General features: G+C 37.9%; 1 protein-coding gene across 1 annotated transcript in view; it reads right to left on the bottom strand.

The window, feature by feature from the left end:
• The window catches only part of SHC4 (SHC adaptor protein 4), a 193,038-nt gene that overhangs the window by 50,976 nt on the left and 125,759 nt on the right, over nucleotides 1-16,303 (bottom strand). The window contains exon 5 of the mRNA XM_053719895.1: nucleotides 13,967-14,020. Coding sequence (XP_053575870.1) covers nucleotides 13,967-14,020 — 54 coding nt within the window. The remainder of the gene's footprint in view (nucleotides 1-13,966; nucleotides 14,021-16,303) is intronic.

Genomic DNA, 16,303 nt, shown 5'->3' with positions numbered 1-16,303 from the left:
TAATACTTTACTCCTTGTAATAACAATTCCCATGCTCAATTAGCACTCTGCTGCCAAAATGTAAAAAAAATTTTTTTTATTTTTTTTTTAGTTCTTGCCTCAGAAGTCACCCCTGTCACCCCCTGATGGCGGCCCTGCTCTCAGGTATGGTTTGGTGCTTTATGTATAATGTGCTTTATGTATAATGTGCTTTATGTATAATGTTAATTTAAAGTTTTAAATATATGTATTTTACTTCTATTTGCCATGAGTCAGTTCTATGTATATTTCCTTTTGCAGACTGTCAGTTTCAGTTTGGGAAGCATGTTTAGGAAGTTATTTTTTCTTACCTGGCGTATAGTCCTTTTTTTCAAATTGACTGTTTTTTCTTTCGCGGGCAAAATTAGGCTTGCGAGGGCGCAAAATGCTGTTATTTATTGCGTCATTCTTGGCGTGAAGGTACGTCTTTAATTCATTCCCGGCATCTTAGTTGACGCCAGGTTTTCCTTGCACGAGGTTGCGTCTGTTATGATGCGAGTTGCGTCATTTCCGGATGTTGTTTGGCGCCAACATTTTTTTCCAACTTTCTTTTGCGTCGTGAGTCATACTTTCTGTCAAAAAATGTAGTTTATTTTTCACCCCACTTCCTATATGCCTCTTGCCTTCTATATGCTCAGAGGGCTATGCTGTTTGCATTTTTTCCCATTCCTGAAACTGCCATATAAGGAAATTGTAAATTTTGCTTTAATGTTGTTTTTTCTTTTACATTTTGCAAGATGTCTCAATCTGATCCTGTCTCAAAAGCAACTGTTGGAACCCTGCTGCCTGATCACAGTTCTACCAAAGCTAAGTGTATCTGTTGTAAGTTAGCTGAGATTATATCTCCAGCTGTAGTATGTAACAGTTGCCATGATAAGCTTTTGCACGCAGAAAATGTTTCCATCAGTACTAGTACAGTTTCTGTTGTTCCTTCAACATCTAATGTACATGATATCCCTGTTGATATGAAAAATTATATTGCTTATGCGATAGAAAAGGCTTTGTCTGCTATTCCACCTTCTAATAAACGTAAAAGGTCTTTTAAAACCTCATAAATTTGATGAAATTTCTAATGACCGACAACATACTGAAATATCCTTCTCTGATGAGGATCTCTCTGATTCAGAAGATCCTACCTCAGACATTTACACTGACAAATCTACTTATCTTTTCAAGATTGAGTATATTTGTTAATTATTGAAAGAAGTGTTGGTAACTTTGGATATTGAGGAGACTAGTCCTCTTGATATCAAAACTAGTAAACGTTTAAATTCTGTTTATAAACCTCCTGTGGTTACTCCTGCGGTTTTTCCAGTTCCTGATGCTATTTCTGATGTGATGGCTAAGGAATGGATTAAGCCTGGTACTTATTTCATTCCTTCTTCTAGGTTTAAAAAGTTGTACCCTTTGCCAGTGGCTAGAATAGAGTTTTGCCAAAAAGTCCCCAAAGTTGATGGGGTTATTTCTATTCTTGCCAAATGTACTACTATTCCTATGGAAGACAGTACTTCTTTTAAAGATCCTTTAGATAGGAAACTTGAATCTTATCTAAGGAAAGCTTATTTATTTTCTGGCTATCTTCTTAGGCCTGCCATTGCTATGGCTGATGTTGCGGCTGCATCAACCTTTTGGTTGGATAGCTTAGCGCAACAGGAAACAGATCCTGATTTGTCTAGCATTGTTCGTTTGCTTTAACACGCTAATCATTTTATCTGTGATGCTATTTTTGATATCATCAAAATTGAGCTATTTTTTTAGCTATTTTAGCTAGAAGAGCTTTATGGCTCAAATCTTGGAATGCTGACATGGTATCTAAGTCTAGATTACTATCTCTTTCTTTTCAAGGTAACAATTTATTTGGTTCTCAGTTGGATTCAATTATTTCAACTATCACTTGAGGGAAGTGAGTTTTTTTGCCTAAGAATAAAAGATCTAAGGGTAAATCTAAAGCTTCTAATCGTTTTCCTTCTTTTCGACAGAACAAGGAACAGAAAACCAATCCTTCCCCTAAAGATTCTGGTTCCAATTGGAAACCTTCTTCAAGTTGGAATAAATCCAAGCCTTTTAAAAAACCAAAGCCAGCCCCCAAGTCTGCATGAAGGTGCGGCCATCGATCCAGTTCAGCTGGTGGGGGGCAGATTGAAATTATTCCAAGATATTTGGGCAGATTCTGTTCAAAATCAGTGGATTCAGAGTATTGTCTCTCAAGGGTATCGAATAGGATTCAGAGTAAGACCTCCTGTGAGAAGATTCTTTCTCTCTCACGTTCCAGCAAATCCAATGAAGACTCAGGCTTTTCTGAAGTGTGTTTCAGATCTAGAGCTTTCAGGGCTAATAATACCAGTTCAGTTTCAGGAACAGGGTCTGGGGTTTTATTCAAATCTATTCATTGTCCCAAAGAAAGAAAATTAATTCAGGCCGGTTCTTGATCTGAAGTTTTTGAATCATTTTGTAAGAGTCCCAACTTTCAAGATGGTGACTATAAGGACTATTTTGCGTTTTGTTAAGCAAGGTCATTATATGTCCATGATAAACTTACAGGATGCATATCTTCACATTCCGATTCAACCAGACCACCATCGGTTTCTGAGATTCTCTTTTCTAGACAAGAATTACCAATTTGTCGCTCTTCCATTCGGCCTAGCAACAGCTCCAAGGATCTTTTTGAAGGTTCTCAGTGCCCTTCTATCAGTAATCAGAGGACAGGGTAGTGCAGTGTTTCCTTATTTGGACGATATCTTGGTTCTAGCTCAGTCTTTGCATTTAGCTGAATCTCACACAAATCAACTAGTGTTGTTTCTTCAAAGACATGGTTGGAGGATCAATTACCCAAAGAGTTTCTTGATTCCTCAGACAAAGGTCAACTTTTTAGGTTTCCAGATAGATTCAGTGTCCATGACTCTGTCCTTAACAGACAAGAAACGAATGAAATTGGTTTCAGCTTGTCGAAACCTTCAGTCTCAATCATTCCCTTCAGTGGCTATGTGCATGGAAGTTTTAGATCTCATGACTGCAGCATCGGACGCGATTCCCTTTGAGACCTCTACAGCTTTGTATACTGAATCAATGGTGCAGGGATTTTTTATTTTTTTTTTAAATATTTTTTTATTGGGTATAGCCATTCCAAACAAGACAAAGTAACATAATCTCAACATAATCACTGTCACGCAGGACAAACAAAAAATTTGCCAACAATATCTCTCAAAAAAGCAAAGGTAAAAAGAAACAAAAACCATACAGAGAAAAAAAAATGTCAAACTACATTTTGTCCTTATAAGTTTACCCATATCCGGTAACATTGTAATGGCTAATATTTACCACATATACGTAGATAAAAACAAAAAAAAGAAACCAAAACTAAAAAAAAAGATCCAACAACATAATAGGGAATAATAAAAAACAAACAAAGGAAGAGAAAAAAAAAAAAAGGGGGGGAAAAGAAAGACCCCCCTACCAAAATCGAATATAACATTGCATATTGATCACCCTTCTTAATCTATATCACCCCCATTCCTTAACCAGGTATCCGGAAACACCTGAGGTATAACAAACTCAGCAAAGCTTACCGAGACCAAAAAGGGCAGTAAGATCTGCTTCTGGAGGCAGGAAGTATATGACTTAATAACCGGAGCCCAGCCTTCCAAGAATTTTCTAATTCTTTTTTCCGATAACTGCTGTAGATGAAAAGATTCAAAAATAATCTGAGCTTGGATGTCCCTCAGTACTGACGAGAGAGAAGGAGGTGTCTTTGATATCCATTTTTTAAAGATATTATATCTCACAATTAATATGATAGTATTTAGGATGTGCAGGGTCAGATTGGCTCTCTCATCTGGAAAAAGCAACACTATGTCTTTCAGAGAAAGGGAAATAGTACTTTCAAAAACTCTATTATACCAATATTGAATCTTCTGCCATAATTGAGAAATTTTAGGGCAGGTCCATAACATATGGCGAATATCAGCCTGAACATACGAACAGTGTTCACACTTAAAGGTTTTACCAGGAATTTTTTTTAGCTAGTCTCGCTGGAGAATAATAATAGTTATTTAATAGTTTTAAGTGAGATTCTTTCCAGCTTACTGCTATCGGATATCTAGCCACTGTCGCCAGGCTGTTGATTAAGATCTCCTGGTCTATCGACAGAATATAAGGTAACCAGGATCGGATTAATTTATCCTCCTCCAGAATACCCTGTTTCGTCAACATAATGTCATAGATTAGTGAGATTTATGCATCACCAGCATTAAATTTTCTAATACAGCTCTTGATCTCGGGCCACTCCCATCTTCCCTTTGCATACCATCTTTGACAACTAAGAAAATGACGAATTTGGAAGTAAGCAAACCGATTAGCACTCGGAAGAGAGAACAGCTCCCTAAAGTCTCCCAAGGTAATATCTGACGATCAATATTAAGGAGCTGATTCAAATATACCAACCCCCCAGTCTGCCAAACCTGAAAGCATTTTTGATCTAACCCCGGTAAGAATAAAGGGTTCCCTCTAATGGGTAAAAAGTCAGAAAAAAAGGATCAACTTTACACAGCTTGCAAAACTTATGCCAGATCACCACTATATTCCTTACTGAGATAAGGGAAAAAACCCTTATCGGTAGAGACTGCGGTGCACAGTGAAGGAGAGCCGTCAAAGACCAAGGTTTGACCAGATGTGATTCCAGATCATATGTAGTGACCAGGTTAGCCTGAGCAATCCAGTCAACTGCTATTTTAATTAATGATGCCCAATTATATAATCTAATACTGGGCAGAGCCAAGCCTGCCCCCGTAAATTTCTGCATTAATCTATTATTCGAAATTCGGGATTTTTTAGATTTCCACAGAAACTTTGAAAACCCCGAAGACAGGTTCTTTAAGTCCTTATTAAGGATCATAAGGGGTAAATTTTGAAGATAATAAAGAATTTTAGGAAAAATTATGGTCTTTATTAAATTAACCGAGGCAGTAAGTGACAGTGGAAATACAGCCCAAATCTTAAGATCTTCCTGGATTTTCTGGAAGAGAGTCGTGAAATTTGCCTAATACCATTGTTTCGGATTTCTATCTATCTCCAACCCCAGATATTTAATCGCATTGACATTACGGAATATTGTACTGGGGCGATCCCCCCTCTGGCGTCCAAGCCACATCAGGTCGCTCTTTTCCATGTTAATTTTATAGGCGGCGAATGTACTAAAATGCTTTATCGTATCAACCACTCTCGGGATAGTAACTGCTGTTTTATTAAAAAATAATAAAATATCATCCGCGTATAGGAGAATTTTCAAGTTCTGCCCGCCCAACTGGATCCCAGGCAGGACCTCTCACAGTCTAATTGCCAAAGGTTCCAAAACAATGTTAAACAGAAGAGGCGAGAGAGGGCAACCCTGTCTCGTACCTCTGTGCAGTAGTAAGCTGGGAGAGATCCTACTATTTACTAGCAAATACGACACCGGATTCTGATATATTTTTTTAACGAAATTAAAGAAACTACCAACAAAACCAAATTTAGTTAATGTAACAAAGAGATGCCTCCACGAGATGCAGTCAAATGCTTTGACCGCATCTAATGTAAGGACCGCTAAATCCCTAAGATCAGTCCTATCTTCAAACTGCTCTGTATTCCAAACAAAATCGACTAAGGTTATTAATTTCCTTATATTTTTCGATGAACTACGCGTTGCCATAAAACCCACCTGGTCCGGGTGAATCAACCTATCCAAACAAGAAACTAATCTCTGGGCTATAATTGAAGCTACAATTTTGTAGTCCGCATTCAGGACCGAAATAGGCCTATAAGAGGCCGGATCTTCTGGATTTTTCCCTTTTTTTAATATCAGCGAAATATTAGCTGCTGAAAAGAGGGTAGAAATAGCATTATCTGTTACAAAATACTCATTAAATAATCTTTCTAAAATTGGTATAACCTGGCCAGCTAGACTTTTATAGAATTCAACAGGTACCCCGTCCGGCCCTGCTGCTTTATTAAGTTTGGCCCGTGATATAGCTTTACTTATCTCTTCAACTGAGACCGGTGCGTTTAGCATATCCAGTTCTTCTTTTTGAATTTTAGGAACAGAGATCGATGACCAAAATTCTATCTGATTATCTTGGTTGAATTCTCCTTCCGAATATAGTTGATGATAAAATCGGAAAAAAGCTCTTCTACCTGGATTACTGGGATAAGGTTCTTCTTGTTCCTAGCTTTAACCAGTCTGGCTAAGTGTTTAGCAGAGCTACCATGGATACCTCTAAATCGTAGGTTAATTTTTGTCTCCTCTTGCTGATGTTTTTGTAGAAAGAAAGCGTCTCTTTCCTTTCTGGCATCTATATACAGCTTCCAGTTGGTCTTTGAGCGGTCACTACAGTATTTCCTAAAGGCATTTCTGACTTGGTTGGACAATTGAGTATCCCTCGCCCGGGATTTCTTATTCCGTGCCGCCATATACCCCTTAATATCTCCCTTCAGCACAGCTTTGGCCGCCTCCCAAAAAACCTCTATTTTATGCATATACCCAGAATTAAACCTAGAATACTCCTGCCACTTATATTCTATCCAGGACAAAAATCTAGGATCATTATAAAGAAATCTCGGATAGAAGAATCTAGGAGACTTGACGTCCCTTTTATCCTGGAAGAACAAAACTAGGGAAATAATTGCGTGGTCCGAGACTGAAATCTCACCAATCTCAGCTTCTAATTTCGCCACGGGCAAGGACTCTGTGACTAGGAATAGGTCTATATGAGAAAACGTCCTATGCGCCTTAGATTCACATGTAAAATTCTGAGTATCTGGATTTAACCTGCGCCATATATCATAGACCTGTAATTTCTGGCAAAATCGTAAAAAGTACTTTGAACTTCTCCTATTCTCTAAAATGTTTTTACCTGCAAGTCGATCTAATTCTGGATGTAATGTCATATTAAAGTCACCTCCAAATCACCAAATTTTCTTTAACCAAAGGAAACAATTTGCATTTGATCTTATCCCAAAATACCCTATCCAGTTTATTAGGACCATAGATATTACAGATAACAAATTTTATATCATTTATATAAATGTGTAGAATAATAAATCTAGCTTCTGGGTCTAATTCTGCCCAGACAATTTTATAGTCCAAGGTCTTATTTATAAGGATCGCTACCCCACATTTCCTGCCTCCAGCAGAAGAAGAGACCACCTCACCTACCCATTTAATCTTGAGTTTTTTAGCCTCGTGATCTTCGAGGTGGGTTTCCTGTAGAAAAGAAATATCAGGTTTGTTTCTAGCTAAAAGTTTAATAATTAATTTGCGTTTTGAGGGAGAGGAAATCCCCCCCACATTCCATGAAGTTATCTTCAATTCCATGTCCTATTATACAGTAGGTATTCTAGACGACCAGTAGGGGGGGTGGGAGAGAAAGAAAAAAAAAAAAAGGAAAATAAACAACATACAGGTTTGTAATACCAAACCGCACTTGTATAATCTGGGGTAAAAGGGATTGAGTAAAACCTTATTTATCTTTAAGGAAATCTTTCACTTCCCCAACCTCGATAAAGACCTGGCGAATTCCTCTGTACTCAACTATTATTTTAGCAGGATAAACCATCTGTGCATTGATTCCTTTGTTAATAATTTGAGTACAGAGAGGAGCCATTATCCTTCTCTTCATCGAGGTTTCAACTGAAAAATCTTGAAACAGTAATACTTTACCATTACCAAACATTAGAGGTTCATTTAGTTTCTTAAACAATTTCAACATTTCAATTTTGTCCTGAAAATTTAGCACCTTGCATATGCACACCCTACTCCTACTTTGACCTGAATCCGTATTTTTTTTAGGACCAATTCTGTGGGCTCTCTCAATCATAATAGATAACCTCGATTGTGGGACACCCAGCTTCTGCGGGAGTATGACAGACGTAAACTTCAGTAGATCTTCAAATTCAACATCTTCCGGGAGACCCACAATTCTGATATTATTTCGTCTAGCCCGATCTTCAAGATCGTCTAGTCGCCCCTGAAGATTAGTGATTTTAGTATCTTGTTGGGATATTATGGTTTCCTGAGAATTGACTTGGTCTTCTAAATCGGAAATTCTATTTTTAGCCTCTTGCATTCTATGTGAAAACTGCCTTACTTCTACTGCCAAAGTAGTAATTTCGGCTGAAATAGATCCTAATTCCTTTCTGATCATATCGAATTGGGGAGAGAATAGCTCAGACAGCTGTGAAAATAAAGAGTGAGTTAGATACCGGTTCTACCGAAGTGTCGAGGGCAGGCTCCGACACTTTAGCTTTTTTATCTTTCGCTTTAACCGGCATTTTGGGAGAAGATTTCCCCTGTAGAAATTTATCCATAAAACCTTATGTAAAGGGTGCGTGCCCAGAAAAACCACCCGTGAACGAGAGTAACAAGAGAAAAAAAAAAAAACACCAGGTGTGAGTATATATATATTATATGTGTGAGAAATTAAGAAAGAAATCCGACCCCTCTGATGAAGGAGACGAAACCCTTATTATTTATTGAATATGGCCCAGACTGGCCTTGGAGTTTTACAGGTGCCAAGAAAAACAAAAAAGAAAATCTCTGAAGGGGGGCCCGTGCCCCTCCTGTGAAAGCTGGGCCCTTGGTTTTTAGGAGTATGCACCGCGCATACACTGTGAAAAAACAGTATAGAAAGAGCAAGACCCCATAAAGGAGAATTATAATATTAGGAAACTCCCTGATATAGATCACTCAAAAATCACTCTTTTCTCTTATTTTCCTTTTTTTCTTTCCTCTCCTTTTTCCTTTTTAAGCATAAACCATCATTGCATTTAGCATATACACTCTCTGCAAAGCTATCTCTTATCCCTGACACATGTAAGATCTGGAGAATTTAATAAGATTTTTATGCCCAAAAAGTGACTATCTAGCTATCGGATACAATACATCTACAAGGAAAAACCTGCACAAAACTACAAACTGGAATTAATACTTGGAGCCCTTAATCTAAGATTAAGAGAGTCCTATCTAGTGCAGGGATTATACTCGGATATCACAATTAATATACTTAAATCCCAACATTCAACTCTCTCTGACTTGGTGGTTAGACCATCATTGTTTAATTCAGGGGGGCCTCTTTTGTTCATTCTACCTGGACTGTGATCACAACAGATGCAAGTCTTTCAGGTTGGGTAGCTGTCTAGGGATCTCTGACAGCACAAGGGGTTTGGAAACCTCAAGAAGCGAGGTTACCAATCAATATTTTAGAACTCCGTGCTATTTTCAGGGCTCTTCAGGTTTGGCCTCTGTTAAAGAGAGAACCATTCTGTTTTCAGATGGACAATATCACAACTGTGGCATATGTCAATCATCAGGGGGGGACTCGCAGTCCCCTAGCTATGAAAGAAGTATCTCTGATACTTTCTTGGGCAGAATCCAGCTCTTGTCTAATTTCTGTGGTGCATATCCCAGGTGTAGACAATTTGGAAGCGGATTATCTCAGCCGTCAGACCTTACTTCTGGGGGAGTAGTCTCTCCATCCAGATGTATTTTGTCAGATTGTACAGATGTGGGGTCTTCCAGAAATAGATCTGATGGCTTCTCATCTAAACAAGAAACTTCCCAGGTACCTGTCCAGGTCCAGGGATCCTCAGAGGGAGATGGTGGATGCTTTTGCAGTTCCTTGGTTTTACCAACCTGCTTATATCTTTCTGCCTCTAGTTCTTCTTCCAAAAGTGATCTCCAAAATCATTATGGAACAATCGTATGTGTTTCTGATAGCACCAGCGTGGTCTCACAGGTTTTGGTTTGCGGATCTTGTTCGGATGTCCAGTTGCCAGCCTTGGCCACTTCCTCTAAGACCAGACCTTCTGTCTCAAGGGCAGTTTTTCCAATAGGATCTCAAATCATTAAATTTGAAGGTATGGAAATTGAACACTTAGTGCTTAGTCATAGAGGTTTCTCTGACTCAGTGATTAATACTATGCTACAGGCTCGTAAGTCTATTTCAAGAAAGATTTATTATCGAGTTTGGATTATTTCCTGGTGTTCTTCTCATAAATTCTCCTGGCATTCTTTTAGAATTCCTAGAATTTTACAGTTTCCTCAGGATGGTCTGGATAAAGGTTTGTCTGCAAGTAGTTTGAAGGGACAAATCTCTGCTCTTTCTGTTTTATTTCATAGAAAGATTGCTAAGCTTCCTGATATTCACTGTTTTGTTCAGGCTTTGGTTCGTATCAAGCCTGTTATTAAATCAATCTCTTCTCCTTGGAGTCTTAATTGGGTTTTGAAGACTTTACAGGCTTCTCCTTTTAAACCTATGCATGCTTTGGATATTAAACTACTTTCTTGGAAAGTGTTGTTTCTTTTGGCTATCTCTTCAGCTAGAAGAGTTTCCGAATTGTCTGCTCTCTCTTGTGAGTCTCCTTTTCTAATTTTCCATCAGGATAAGGCTGTTTTGCGGACTTTGTTTAAATTTCTTCCTAAGGTTGTGAATTCTAACAACATTAGTAGGGAAATTGTTGTTCCTTCCTTGTGTCCTAATACCAAGAATGCTCTTGAAAGATCTTTGCATTCTTTGGATGTTGTAAGATAGCACAATTATTATTTCCAGTTCCTCTTTTTTGTATGCTTTTTTACTCCTTATTTTATCACCCCACTACTTGGCTTTCATCCCATACGTCACTATCTCATGGACTCTTGCCAATATGAAAGAAATTAATTTATCAGGTAAGTTCTTACATAAATTATGTTTTCCCATTGTGGTATACTGTTTAAACTGAAAGCTTACTAGTTATCATCATTTTTCAGAATCTTTGTTCTGATACAATGTATTTCTTAAGAGCACCCTATACTTTCAATGGATAGCGAGGCCATGCTAAGCATAGTTCATATTACAAGCGTTGAGCTATAACAGATTATAAATGGAGCGCAATATATCGTTTACGCTGAAGCCATATTTGCACTTCACTTTTTAATACCATCAAACACTAATGTGCACTGGTATTACACGTTGCACTCATGAGAGACACATCAGAACTTTGCGCAGTGAAGGAGTAAGTAGCGCAGCGATGGCAGCTATATACATATATATTTATGTGTTCATATGTGTATATACACATATTCATAACATCAATATAAGCCCTTTAAGATCATTTTTACTTCACAATTTTTTGTGGCAGAGTGCTTGTATAGTGTCTGGAATAGGCTCCCTATTAGAGCCACTATCTGAATGGGTAGACACCATCCTGCAGCCATTGGTATTGAGAGTACACAGTTATTTAAAAGATACTACACATGTATTAAATATTTTTGACAATTTCAGATGGGATACAAAGTACAGCTGGTTTACAGTAGACGTGGTCTCCCTCTACTCCTCAAGCCCACATCAGTTTGGGTTGAAATCTATAAAATACTACCTGGAGTATGAAACTAATTATTGTGACAAGCTAAAAGGGTACATTGTGGAAGCTATTAAGTTCTTGCTAGACAATAACAACCTGATGTTTGATGGGTGAATACTACGTGCAGGGACAGGGCACTGCTATGGGGGCAAAATTTGCTCCCTCATACAACCAACCTGTTCATGGGTTGGTGGGAGCGTGCCATGGACTATGGAGATAGTAATCCATACAGAGAGAACATTATACTGTACAAGAGGTTCATAGACAACCTAATAATAGTCTGGGGAGGTAATGAGGAGGTAGCACACAGATTTTTATCATTTCTAAATGCAAGTTATAATGGCATTAAATGGATACTAAACCCAATTTTTTTTCTTTCATGATTCGGATAGAACATGCAATTTTTAACCAACTTCCTAATTTACTTCTATTATCAATTTTTGTCCGTTCTCTTGGTATCTTTATTTGAAAATGCAGGAATATAACATAAGAAGCTAGCCCATTTTTGGTTCAGAACACTGGGTAGCGATTGCTTATTGGCGGCTACATTTAGCCACCAATTAGCAAGCACTACCCAGGTTCTGTACCAAAAAAATGGGCCGGCTCCTAAGCTTACAGTCCTACTTTTCAAATAAAGATACCAAGTGAAAGAAGAAAAAATAATAATACAGCAGGAATGAAAGCTTAGCAGCCGGCCCATTTTTGGTTCAGCACTCTGGATAGCACTTGCTGATTGGTGGCTACATTAAGCCACCAATCATCAAGCAGTACCTAGGTGCTGAACATAAAATGGGAAGGCTCCTAAGCTTTTTTATTCCTGCTGTTCCAAATAAAGATACCAAGAGAAGGAAGAAAAATTGATAATAGGAGTAAATGAGAACGTTGCTTAAAATTGCAAGTTCTATCCAAATCATGAATGAAAATATTTGGGTTTAGTATCCCTTTAAGCTGACCTATGAATGGTACAGAAAATGAGTCAACTTTTTAGATCTAGAAATAAAATCTGAACCCTCAAAAGAGAAAGTTGAAATCGATCTTGATTGTAAACCTATAGCAGGGAATGCACTTTTGCACACCACTAGTGATCAAACCAGACACGTAGTAAAGAGAATAGTTAAAGGTCAGTTACTGAGAATTAAAAAGAATTGTTCTGAACAGTAAAGTTATGCAAAAGCAAAAAAAGAACTAAAGGTAAGGATGAAAGTATGAGGCTATCCAGTAAAAACAATAGAAACTATTGAACAGGAAGTTGACTCTATGAACAGAAATGAGCTACTAAACAATAAGGGTACTAGGAAAAAGGATGATAGACCAGTATTCATAACCCAGTTTTCTAATCAATACCATCAATACCATGACATTTGTGACACAATAAAAAAAAAATTCTCCCGATGCTGTATGGAGATAATGCATTGAAAAGTATAGTAATTTTGTCATTGGCCATTAAGGGGTTTAAAACATTGTTAACACCACTTTTATTTATTTTTTAAAACCAAAGTAGGTAAAAATATTTTTTCTTCTCAGAACAAAATATTGTGTTTATAAATATATATATATATATATATATATATATATATATATATATATAATATATATATATATATATATATATATAAACAGTATTTTAGATATTTTAAATAAATATATAAATAGTATAAATAATATATATTATCATTATTATTTCATTTATTTTATAGTACCGCAAAATTCTGTAGCCCTGGTATATATATAATTAATTGCTTAGGCGCACTTTGGCTTAGCACACCTTTGCTTACTGCTCTAGAGCGAAAGCGAGAACAGAGTTTGTAGAGCGCCCTATAGAAGTAATGAGGGAAATAGCATGGCATATAGCTGTTAGCAAGACTGAGGCATTTGCTAAAACACTACCATTTGACTTACATTTTGTAATATGAACACAAGAATAAGAGCGCTATTGATTTAACTTGAGTGGTGTTAGCATTCAACAGTGCTAATATTCTTGCCCTCCATTTGTAATCTAGGACAGTTTGATGTTCATTTAAACTGATATTATAGGATCATCCATTTTACCAGGAACCTTTATATCCTATCTGTAAACAAATACTATTTTTATATTTAGCATTGCGTCTGAATAGTTATTATATTGATTGTAATTTGTGAGAAAAATGCTGAAAATGTTGTATATGTATATGGTTTATTTGTCACTATTTATTTGGACTTTACATGGTATTTTTAGTGTCCTATAAAATGTATTATGGAACTTATGAAGCAAAAATAGCAGTTTTTTGCAACCATTTTTCCACTCAATATAGCAAAGTTAATAAAATATCAGAAGAAATATACAGGGGACAATTTATGAATGTGTGGACGGACATGATCCGCTGTGAACTGCTTGTGCAATGACACCCCCTGCAGATTCGTGGCCAATCAGGTGCTAGCAGGGGGTGTCAATCAACTTGATCGTATGCGATCAGGCGGATTGCTGTCCGCCGCCTCAGAGTCAGCGGACGAGTTAAGGAGCAGCAGTCTGAAGGCTCACGCGGAAACAGCCCCTAAGGCATTGATTTGAAATTAAATGGTATCTTTAACAATTTGTACTTACTGGATCTCCACCTGAAGCAAATGAAATTGACTGCATATGATGATTTGCCACTACCTTAAAGAAAAGAGATAAAATAAAAGACAGTAAACATTAGTGATAGGATTCACTGAAATATACTGGTAACATGCTTACAAACCTTTAATGATATTTTAGTATGTAGTAGTCACATGGAGATCTGAACTATAATATATGTTTCTGTTAAGTCTAAAGCAAAATTGTCCACTGCATAGCCCTTTAGTAAATCGAGACAGATATCTAACAGATTCCCAAACCATTCTACTACTGTTATAAAGCTTAATGCACAAAGTAGAAATCCTGATAGATTTTAAATGATTTTTTGGTAAAAAAAAAAAGAATGTTGATTGTTTTTCAGCTTACAAGGGGCTTAGGTGATCTCTATAAATACTTTATACTGCTGTGTGCACAATTACAGTAGAAGGGTTATTGCTCACCATCGTATTTTTATTCTTCTGGGCCTTCAGCTCTCGTTAAAGCTGTTTCTCTTATTAAATTCCTACTGGTGCTGGTTAAGCAGCGGCTCATGCCCTTTGGATATTTTAGCAACATTGATTCTTGTAAAAGATCCCCACTCTAAAGATCTGGATTTGCACAGATCTTAATGTGGGGATATTTAAGGGGAATCAATCTGGCTATGAAAATATCTGAAGGACACGAGTCACTGCTTACTTCTATATTCAGATCCTCACAAAGGGGTCCGAATGTAAATCCCTAGTGCTGGTTGTTAAGCTCTGCATCTTCACACTGGGAGTTGCCAGCTTGGAACTTAAATTCTTGCAGACTGTGACAGAATTGGTGATCATTCACAGCTCAGTGACGTTGTCTTTTTGACAAGCCGTATCATGCACTTTAGTATAGCTTGCACAGAGCATTAGCTGTACGCGTTTGCAGTGACTGCATTGCTCTATTTTATTCCTGAGGAACTTTTTATATTTTTATGCAACTTTTAAACTGCAAAAAATCTTCTGCTCTCTATTGTGTGGTACATCTGTCAAAGGGCAGCAATGTAACTGATCTGTCAGTGTGCACTGCTTCTGTAACAGGACAGTGATTTGCCCTCCCTTGTCTGCCAGTAGCACACACATAGCAATGTTTTACACCCCATGATTGACAGTAATAACACAGAGCAGAGATTTTACCCCAGTGGCTCTATGTAACACACACAGCGGTGTAACATCCTCCTTGACTGCCAACACAAATTTCAGGGCGCATGCAGTGTCAGACCTTTCTGTTTTGCATAGAGGCATAAGGGCCATTTTAATATTGTGCAGGCGGACATGATCCACTGTAGAGGATCATGTCCGCCACACATCGATAAATGCCGACAGCAAAGGCTGTCGGCATTTATCATTGCACAAGCATTTCTCATGAAATGCTTGTGCAATTCTGCCCCTGCACATTCGCGGCCAATCAGCCGCTAGCAAGGGGTGTCAATCATCCTGATCGTATATGATCAGGATGATTGTTGTCCACCACCTCAGTGGTAACCACAACAACAGTGTTGTGGTTACACTGAGGGGCGTTTGCAGTGGCCCCCTACCACCTGCACCAGGTATAGTGCTGTTTGTCTACATTGGACCACCTCAGAGGTGGCGGACAAGTTAAGGAGCAGCGATCTGCTGCTTCTTAGCTCTTGTTTCCTGCGAGCCTGAAGGCTCAGGCGGAAACTGCAGCATACGGGGCATGATAAATTGGGCCCATAGCATGACTCAGGAGACCTAAAAAATGTACATTATGTACATTATAGTGTCCAGTATATTTGTATAGATTATGCTGGACAACCACGTATTAAGTACTGGACACCTGGCAGTCCTATATGTAAATCTAATGAAGGTATGCTGAGCAAATACTGAGTACAAAAAGATATGTGTAATGTATCTTCACACTCCATAATGATAATATAAGCAATAACCCTACAAAATACAAGTAAACATGTGATTGGAGCGAGTAAGCAAATGTTATGTGTGTTGCTTTCTTGTGTTTTTCTTTTTTTTTAAATATTGTTAGGTGTGAATATTGTTTTGTGTGCAATATTTGTACAGTATACATTTTTATTACTGTATTATATAGTCTGCAATCTCACCCCAACATATCTACTGACTTAGTTTAACCCCTTGCGCCAATTGGACGTAGGTACTATATCACACAGTACTTTGCCCAGCGTACTGTGTTGACGTAGTACCTACTGTATGTCCAACCCAGAGGCACATGCTGCAGTCCCCACTGTCAGCTTAGACAGCAGAGACTGCAGCTGGAGGCAGATGGCATCAGCCTTCATATAGTAAAGGAGCACTTATCTAGGAGGTGGGAGGATGAGGG

The sequence above is a fragment of the Bombina bombina genome, chromosome 6, assembly GCF_027579735.1.
Source record: "Bombina bombina isolate aBomBom1 chromosome 6, aBomBom1.pri, whole genome shotgun sequence".
In the NCBI taxonomy this organism is placed as follows: domain Eukaryota; kingdom Metazoa; phylum Chordata; class Amphibia; order Anura; family Bombinatoridae; genus Bombina; species Bombina bombina.
The sequence above is the reverse complement of the archived record's forward strand: the minus strand, read 5'-3'. Positions and strand labels throughout refer to the sequence as shown.